We start from the raw sequence: 9,901 nt of genomic DNA, 5'->3' as shown, positions 1-9,901 counted from the left end.
TTTTAAAAAATTTTTATTTTGATTTAAAAAAAAAGAAAAAATATGACAAGTGTATTCAATTACAAATAATAAAAATAATTTTTTAATTCAAATAAATAAATAATTATTTAGATCATTTAAATTTTATTTTATTTTTAAAATATTTTAATATAGATTATTTATTTATTTTATAATAATCATATAATTATTTTTAAATAATTATTAAATTTAATTATAAAAAAAATTACACTATAATTTTGATTTTAAAATATCAATGTTTTCTAACAAAATTTTTATTATAAAAGAAAATAACAAAAAATAACTTAAGACTATTTTTTAAATTTTAGTTAAATTTTAAAAAATTGATTTTTCAATTATATATTTGAAAAATTAGCAAATGTAAATCTAATTTTTTAAAAAATTATAGAAAATTACTTTAATTTTTAACAAATGAACAAACACTAATTTCTCGTAACATTAAATATAAAATACTATTTTGTCTTTTTAGCTTGGTCTAATTAAGGCATATTACTCTAGATGTAAAGTTTGAATCTTCACTCCCCAAATTCCTCATTAAAATATATATATATATATATATATATATATATATATATATATATAATACTATTTAGCCTTATATATTATCATTATTTATTATTTTAACTCTCTTCTTTATTTCTATTTTGGTATACTTTTTATAGTATTTCCTATGTCTCTCTCTCTCCCTATTTTTCGTGTGCTTCCTCTCTCCTAATTTCTCTCTTTGTCTCTCTCTCCTTGCTTCTCTCTTTTCTTCTATTTCTCTCTCTATATCCCTCAATTTGTCTTCAACCGTCGCTCTCCGAAACCATCATCATGAATCATTAAAATCAAGAAATACAAATTTTCCAAATCTTTCAAAATTTTGCAAATTTTTCAAATCATCATCAATCATCCAAGTCAAAAAATACAAATTTTTCAAAAAATTATAATAAAGCAATCTTCAACAAAATTACGAAATTTTTAATTTTGTGCTCTAATATCGCTTATTCTAAATGTAAAGAACGAGAATAAAATGAAAAAAAAAAAAAAAGCACACACACAATACCTCTTTCTCTGAGTAGGGAAACAACATCTACTAGAAACTAAGGCTATAAGAAGGAGTGGAGGATGAAAAGAACAATTTAAAGTAAAATCAATAATGAGAATGAGAGAACAATCACTTGGAGCAAGATCCAGACTAATAATTTGAATAGAAGTAAAAGCGTGATCATATCTTGGATTGATACTAAGAGGGCGAGCCCAAGCATGAAGGCGACGAGGGATAGCCTTGTGTTGGCTTCGCTATGGATATAAGGCAACACAATGGGAAAAGATAGGGGGGATAAGGAGGCAATTATTCTAAGGTAGAAATGAAAGAGACGAAATGAAAATTGAATTATAGATTTTGAGGTAAGGGAGGGGGAGAGCAACAAGGAGAGGGAAAAATGTATGGGTGGATCATGCAAAGGATGATGGGAAGGAAAAGGGTATTTTAGTCTTTTCAATTATGACTAATGACTAAATGTGAGAAAACAAATGGAGGGACTATGTGTGTATGTGTAGTGAGTTGCATGTTGCTTTACGTGTTGGGTTGAGGATGAGCTAAGCTCCCATTTGCATGTGTTTGTCGCCCTTGCAAGTTGAATGAGTTATATTCGCTAAGTTACTATTAAGTTGGCCATAATTTAGTCAGATTTCATTTGTCTTATTTATTATTCTTGGTCTTCCCTTATAGGTTTTGATAAGGGTTTGGATTTGTCAGGCATACTACAAGCTTTTAAGAGAATTATAAAGTAATCATTAATGCTGATGCAGCATTAAATATTTAATTAAAATATTTTTAAATTATAAACATGAGTCTCACTTGAAATAATTTTTTTAAAAAAATAAAAATATAGTTGTAAGCAGTGCCACTGTCTTGCAAACTTTATTTTGCATGTCTAGAAATGTAATGGAAGTGTTGGGAACTTTTTTTTTCTTTATTTTTACTATATTTCCTAAGAATCAAAATGATTCAACTTAATTCCAGAAACCCGAGACATACATATAGCCAAAAGTGACATAATCAAACATTCATCCAACAGATCAGGCTCATTGTTAAACTCCAGAAATTCAAATTGCTTGGCTTCTTTAAGAGGAGGAAGACCATGGCAGCCCCACATAGCACTTTGTTGATGCATGTATGGAACCATTCGCGTTCCCATCTCTAGAAATCTCCCCATTAGACTCAGGCACTTAAAATGATCAAAGTGGCACTGAAGTGCGGGTTTTTTTGGACTAGGTCAAGAGAGTTGGGTTGCCGTTTATTAAAAGGGTAAAGCAGTGGTATTAAACTCAGACTTGGACGTTAATCAAGTGAAGAAATTGAATCGACGAGTCAGTGATTCAACCAATGAGTCAATTATTTAATTAATAGGTTACTAAAAAATTAATTAAAATAATATATAATAATTTAAAATTAATTAAAAATAACACATATTAATATAAACAAATAAATAAATCAAATTAATTAAGTTTTAGTCCACTGATGGTTCCTTTATTGAAGATTCGGGTCATGCTTTCAGAGGTGGTTTGATCAGGGATTGGCGGGGCAATTGAATTAATGGTTTCGTTATAAACTTGGGGAAACATTCAATTGTTAAAGCGGAACTCTGGGCTATGTTCCTGGGTTTGTGTCCAGCTAGCACGATGGATATCTCTAATGTGGTCACTGAATGTGATGGTAAAGGGGTAGTAGCGATGATTGCTGATTCATCGCAACCTATTCGTAGTTGTTTGTCGTTGGTGAAACAAATCCGAGTGTTATTATCTTGTTTTTGCCAAGCTCGATTTGCCCATGTCTTCAGGGAAGCAAATCATTTTGCGGATTCTCCAAGATGGTACTTTGAATTGGTTGCATCATGACAGAGCAGCGGTATGCTATGCCATCCCAGTAGTTTGTTGTGCTTTGTTTTTCCTTCTCCTTCTTAAAAATGAAAATTTCAACATTTATTAAGTTATATAAAATTTAACAGTGTTTTTAAATTTTATATAAAAATATTTAATTTTAATATTATAATAATAAATAAAATTTTTTATAAATGTGAAATTATATTTTTAATATTTATAAAATATTAATTTTATATTAAAAGTTAAATAAACATATTATTTTACAAAATTTATTATCTTATTATAGACTAAGGTATATATATCTATGAGGTCTTAGCTTCAACTTCTCTCAGTAGCACTAAAAAAATTTTAGTCCTATTAATTGATTAGACCAGTTAAATCAAGTCGGATCACACTAGTTTAACGATTCAACCGATTAATCAAATGAATCACTTTTTGATTTGGTTCGATTATAAATTTAAACCAATTAAAAATCAGATTTACTAGTTCACCGGGCTGACCGGCGGGTTCATCGAGTTTAATAACACTAGCTGAAGTAAGAAAACCCATATGGAAAACAGGTAAAGGGCCATAAGCAGTTGCATAAACAAAACAGTTTGAGCGCTTAATGGAAAAACAAGCACCCAAAAATACATACGTGACAATTTTCTAAGGATCGTTAAGACATGGGACTTATTTTTTGAAGTTATTTTCTAAGATTTAACTTTCATATATGTATATCCATATGCTTATTTGCTTATACCAAATCAAACTACATGACTCCGATTAAAAAATCGAACATTTTATGCTTTTTCCTTAATTAAATTTGGTGAAAAAATAAAAAAACAAACCCTTAACTCCATGCATTGATATTTAGTGCATTCGCCTCTTCCACTACCATTCCATTTCCTAAATTCCTACCAATTTGTTTTGAACTGAGTTAAATCAAGAACTGTACCCATCTGTGCTTTTTTGTATTTTGTCTTTCACTCGTCGCAAATGTTGGAAGAGAGTAGAGGATCAGATGCCCCAAAATGCAGTTATCTGTTTTTTTTTCTTTTCACCCATCAAAGATGCCAGTGGAAGAGAGCAGACCCAAACTGCAATTATCTTTTCTTCTTCTCCATTTTTTTTTTTTTTTACACATCACAGATGACTATGGAAGAGAGTAGAGGATCAGAAGCCCCAGTAACAACAACACCCTTCCTTCTAACACCCAGCAAATAATCCAAAGCCCTCTCTGTAATAATCTCACCAGGAATCATTACAGGAATCCCTGGCGGGTATGGACATATAAGCTCACCGCAGACCTTCCCAAGGCTCTCTCTAATACCCACTTTCCTTTTATTCGCAAAAAAGGCATCTCTTGGATTCAAGCTCATGCTAGTATCAGTAAAGGGTGCATGGCCTCTATCCTTCACCTTTGTTTCTGTTGTTTCAATTTGTAAGGAACATGCTGATAGCTCCTGTAATCCTGACACTAGCCTTTGAACATGCTCTTTACAAGTTCCAAGATTAAATGCAAATGTAATAGATTGGCTTCCAACAAGCTCAGGTACAATTCCATGATTCCCATACAAAATATCATCTGCTTCGTAACCAGATAAACCAAGCTGCCAAGAACCAATGGTGAGGCGCAGAGGATCAATGGTGGGAAATTCAGTGAAGCTTGGTAGCTCAAGCAAAGTAATACCTGGGATCTTTTTAATGAGAATTTTTGCTTCAGTAGCCAACTTCATTGCTTTGTTGAAAATTGTTTCTGGGTTTTCACTAAGTTGAGCTCTAGCAGCATCTAATGATGCTAAAAGTAGATAACTGGGGCTTGTGCTTTGAAGGGTTTGAAGGGACCTACAAATTTTCTCCCTATCCACAACATTTCCTGACATGTGTAACATTGATGACTGTGTGAAAGAGCATAGAACTTTGTGAGTGGATTGTACCACCAGATCAGCGCCCTGCTTCAATGCTGAATGAGGCATTTGGGGATGAAATCCCAAGTGTGCTCCATGAGCCTCATCAACAATCACAGGAATTCCATAAGAATGACAAAGCTGTGAAATCTCAGTCAAGTTGCTGCATATGCCATGGTAAGTAGGGGAGATGACAAAAACAGCAGCTGGTTTCTGACCTTCCATCTCCAATTCCTTAATAGCTTTGTTCACCTAAAATAAAAATAACAAACAACAAGGATGATTATAATATTAAAAATGGCAAAAAAAAAAAAACTTAAAATATGGCCTTTTCTTTTGCTTTTAAATTTTAAAAGGTTCTGATATATTTTTGATAAACAGTCATTCAAAAAGAAACATCAAAACACCAATTTCAACAAGTGAGAAGTAATAGAATATTCTTAAAATGGTGAAAATGCAATTCATAAACAGCCATTTGTGGAAAAATTGATAGTACATATGGGTACTTGATACAAGTATGCATACAAATTGTACTAGTTTGTAGGGACACATTACCAAATTTAATTGCTTTATAGAAAAAAAAAATATTATTATTATAATAATAATGCAAGAAATAAACAATCAGTAACAACAGGAATAAGAATCACGGGCTTGAAGCATGTCACAATATGGGGGATTTTCAACAGCTATGATTATGGGTTGATGGTTGCTGAGCACTATCAACGTGATTTACTGCTGTCAGCTTTAAGGCCATTTAAAGCTATTAATAACTGATCACCAATGTTGTGACTTGTGGTCAAGAATCTTCACATTTTCTAGACTCACCTGTGATGGAGTGATCCCACCAGCAATGTCCCAATTACAATTATACTCTGGCATGATGTACTTAGGTATTGCTCCAGATAATACCATTGCGGATATGGCCGATATATGGGAATTGCGAGGAAGAATTATATGTTCTCCAGGGGAGCAAGTTGCCATTATTGCTGCCTGAATCCCACATGTCGTACCTCCAACGAGGAACCATGTTTCATGTGATCCAAACAATTTAGCAGCTAGCTTTTGTGCCTCTAAAATGGGCCCCTCAGGTGAAAAAAGGTTGTCGAGCTCCGGAAGCTCAGGCAAATCATAAATAAATGGTTTTAATCCGATGAGCTTTGTTAATGAAGATGGTGCAGCATGCCCTCTATTATGGCCAGGGAAGTGAAAACTGGCCGCATTTTGTGCAGCTGAAGCTTTCAATGCACTAACCAATGGAGGGAGCCCATGCTGCTGACTCATATGAGATTTGGAAATGAGAGATTCATCTTTCGTGACTGATGTGGTTTTTCCTATTCCACTACTTCTCCGTTGTCTCTTTTTTGATTGCAAAGTGCTCCTTTCCTGCAAGACATTTTTAAGAATTAATAGAGGTACAATTGAGAAAATTTTAGCTCTACAACAGAATCTATACAATGAAGCAACTTATCAGATACAAGAAGCATAGAAACTCTTATTCTCCTATCAATAAAACACTTTTTCTTCAGTAAAATAATGAAAATGTTCTCTAACAGAAAATCAAAGCTTGCTGATATAAAACCATGATTTCCTATGCTTATTTAAGATTTCCTAATGGAAGAAGTGTATGGAGGCTTTTTTTTTAAGTAAAGTAAGGTAAGATAAGGGAATGTAAGGTATCAAAATCTCCCCAACCAACCAATTAATTAGATGGATTGAAAAAGTGGATGCTTTGAAGGTTTTAAAACTTCCAAAAACCTTAATCTTCCTTATAAAAACCTTACTTTCAAACAAAATAACCATGTTTCTCTCTGTTCCTTTAAAAACCCATACCTTACATCCACAAACTTCCTCCCAAACTATAAAATGAATTAAGTAGAAAATGGCCATTACTTCTTATTTTATTTGGACTACTAACAACAGAAGTGCTTCAATTTTAAGTGAATTTCTATTCAACAATTCCAACTTTAAATTTTCATAAGTGGTAAAGCATATCATAATGGACTCGCAAAAGTTTTGTAATAAATCACAAAATTCAATCCTGTTATCATAGTAGTTTGATTTTAGATCTCACTAAAAAGAGATAATTACCTGAGTAGGAATGCAAGTCCCTGTTCTTCTTCTCAAGGACCTCAAAGTCTTGTTGCTGGAAAAACCCAAGTGAAGATTCTGGAAAATAGGAAGAAACAAATGAAACAATAGTTGAAGAGAAGGAGAGAGAGAGAGTGAGAGAGAGAGAGAGAGACCTGAAGGTCCAGAGAGGGCGAAGAGACAGAAATCATTGCTTGGCTTTGTCGTCAAGAGCTATCCTCCAGAGATGCATCCCATGATGTCCAGGTAATGTGATAGTGGGACCTTCATCTTCATATTAAAATTACTGTATTATTAAAATCAAATCGGTATTTTCGGGTAATTTCCCTTAATTTTAATTTACTATTAAAAAATTTTTAAATTTTAATTTTATTGCATAAAAATTCCTTCACCTGCAATAATAAATTTTAAATTAAAAAATAATAAAATTGCTTTTCTTACTTTCTTTGTTCTCATACCAGAAAACATCAATTATTTTAATCATTATTTATTTAAGATATACTGTAATAGGTTAAAGGAAATTTTATAAAATAAAATTTAAATTTAAAAATTTTTCAATAATAAAATAAGTTAAAGAATAATTAATAAAATATTAGATAAAATTAAGAAGCGATTATTGAGTGATAAAAATAAGGGACCAGCTATAAAAATTACTCGGATATTTTTTTATATTTTATTTTTTTTTTTTTTTACCTGTGAGAAATGGCAAAAAAAAAATCTATGACTATTTTTATAATTAAATTTTCACTCATTTATAATTTAATTATAAAAATTAATAAACAAAATATAAAAAATTACAGAAGCCCAATAATAACCCCACAATTTCTCTCTTTTTTTTACTTTTTGTTTTTTTTATTTTATTGAAATTTTGTAATTTATTTTTTCTCTTTGATAGATGTGAGTTTCTCGTTTTTTCTTTCATTTTATTATTATTAATTAAATAAAAAATTAATGAAATAAATAACAATTAATGAATTATATAATAAAAACTATATTTTTTTATTTTTATTATAAAAATAATTAATTTTAAAATAAATAAATAAAAATATTTAAATCTGAAATTTTTCTATGTATCATTTTAAAGATTAAAAAACTTAAAACGAGATTACATATAAATGTTGCTCTAATTAAGAATATATAACAATAAAATATTTAAAATTTAATTTATAAAATTAATATTTTTCAATTTAAATAATATAAAATCTCTATGACTTCAGCCATTATCTAAATTATTTTTATTGATATGTCACTTACTAAATTATATATATATATATATATATATATATATATATATATATATATATATTTGTTAATTTGTTAGAAAAAAATTTATTAAATAAAAATAATATTTTATAATTAATTTTTCTTTAATTTATCTTCTCTCTAACACAAACTCCTACAATGTAAAATTGTATGAATATGATACTTTAATAATTTAAATCCTATTTACTCAAAAGATATTAATACATGAAAATATTTTTTTTTCAATTTAATAAATGTTATATTAACATAAATAATTTAAAAAACAGTGATTGAATATCACAGAGATAGAGAGTTTTATATTATTTAAATAAAAAATGAGGGATTTTATATTAAAAATTAAATTTTAAATGTTTTAATATTACATGCTACTAAGTTAAGGCATTATTTATATAATTTTTTTAAATAAATAACAACTACTATTAAAAAGGATTTACTCAAATAATACCTCTTTTATATATATATAAAACAATTGAATTCATCATTAATTGAGACTGGGCATAGTAAAAAATAATAAATTTATTTAAAAATTTCACTTTAATTTATTTTTTTAATTATTAATATTAGATAATATTTAATTAAATAGTTTTATTTTAAAATATGTAATTATTTAAATTTAAAATATAAGTGAAATGAAAGAAATATATTTAATATAAATATAATTTCATTTTTTTATATATTTTTAAAAAGAAATTAATACTAATACCCAACAAGTTGTTAGATTAATGGTATGAAACTGATTTCTAGACAGATTTTACTTGTAAAGTTAAGAGTTTGAATTTTAGAGTCATTCATAAAATAAAATATAATTAATATGAATAAAACTTACATTTATTTCTTACAAATTTTGACATTTTTTAATACATATAAACACAAATACTTATAAAATAAATATTAATACAATATCAAATAAATATTATATAAAAAAAAAGTTTGAGACAAACACCTTATGAGTATTTTATAATTCTTAACATTTGAATATACACATATCACATATACACTTCTATTTTTTTTTAATAAATAATATTGAAAAGATAAATTATATTGTATATATTAAATTAATGTGACATAATTTATCAAGTACGTTAATAAATTATATATATTTTTTATTTTAGACATATTCAATTTTTAATTATATTTTTTACTTAATGTATTTATGTTATTTTATTCTTTCAGGCATATTAAAAAAAATTTTATTAATTATTTTTTGAGCTAAAAATAATAGTTTTAATTTAAAAATCTTTGTTAACAAAAACATTTCTTATCTTTATTTTAATTCAATTATTTTGATTTAAACTAAATTTTATTAAATCAATATATTGGTATATAAATTAATATAATAATTAAATTTTTTTACTAAAATAAATAATTTAATCAATTAAGATACATTTAAGTTAAATAAAATTAAAAATAAAAAAATTATTTCAATTATGAATATTAGGGTCTTTTTTTTTTTCATTTATGCATAGCATTATAGTAAAGTACATAAATTTTCTTGCTCATAGTAAAATATTTTTATATTATTTAATTATAATATTAAATTATTAATATATATTTATATTATATATGAATAAATATTTTTATATTTTAATAAAATTATTAAAATCAATAAAATAATTTCTTATTTCGAAAAGAGTTATTTTCTTTAAAATTAATTTAATTTTCTCTTTAATTAAAAAAATATTTTTTTATTGATTATTTTTTTTAAATACTTCAAATACTAAAAAATATATAAAATATTTTTCAAAAAAATATTTTTCGAAAACAAAGTCTAG

At 27.4% G+C, this 9,901-nt stretch overlaps 1 protein-coding gene across 1 annotated transcript; it reads right to left on the bottom strand.

The window, feature by feature from the left end:
• Nucleotides 1–3,606: 3,606 nt before the first annotated feature.
• Nucleotides 3,607–7,159, bottom strand: LOC110633362 (uncharacterized). The gene is made up of 4 exons (XM_021781932.2): nt 7,022–7,159; nt 6,867–6,944; nt 5,604–6,161; nt 3,607–5,030 (listed from the first exon to the last, which is right to left on the bottom strand). Exons 1-4 carry the CDS (start codon nt 7,055–7,057, stop codon nt 4,008–4,010), a joined length of 1,695 nt encoding a protein of 564 aa, XP_021637624.2. The 5' UTR covers nt 7,058–7,159; the 3' UTR covers nt 3,607–4,007.
• Nucleotides 7,160–9,901: the final 2,742 nt, after the last annotated feature.

The sequence above is a fragment of the Hevea brasiliensis genome, chromosome 4 (assembly GCF_030052815.1).
Source record: "Hevea brasiliensis isolate MT/VB/25A 57/8 chromosome 4, ASM3005281v1, whole genome shotgun sequence".
Classification (NCBI taxonomy): Eukaryota; Viridiplantae; Streptophyta; class Magnoliopsida; order Malpighiales; family Euphorbiaceae; genus Hevea; species Hevea brasiliensis.
Note: the sequence above shows the minus strand (reverse complement) of the source record. Positions and strands in the feature narration are given on the sequence as shown.

Bases quoted from the DNA above. Each gene is read 5' to 3' on its own strand.
- LOC110633362 (XM_021781932.2), bottom strand. From the start codon at position 7,057: ATGATTTCTGTCTCTTCGCCCTCTCTGGACCTTCAG. The intron at 6,945-7,021 runs GTCTCTCTCTCT...CCTATTTTCCAG, and splicing joins CGCCCTCTCTGGACCTTCAG to AATCTTCACTTGGGTTTTTC. The intron at 6,162-6,866 runs GTAATTATCTCT...AATGTCTTGCAG, and splicing joins GGACTTGCATTCCTACTCAG to GAAAGGAGCACTTTGCAATC.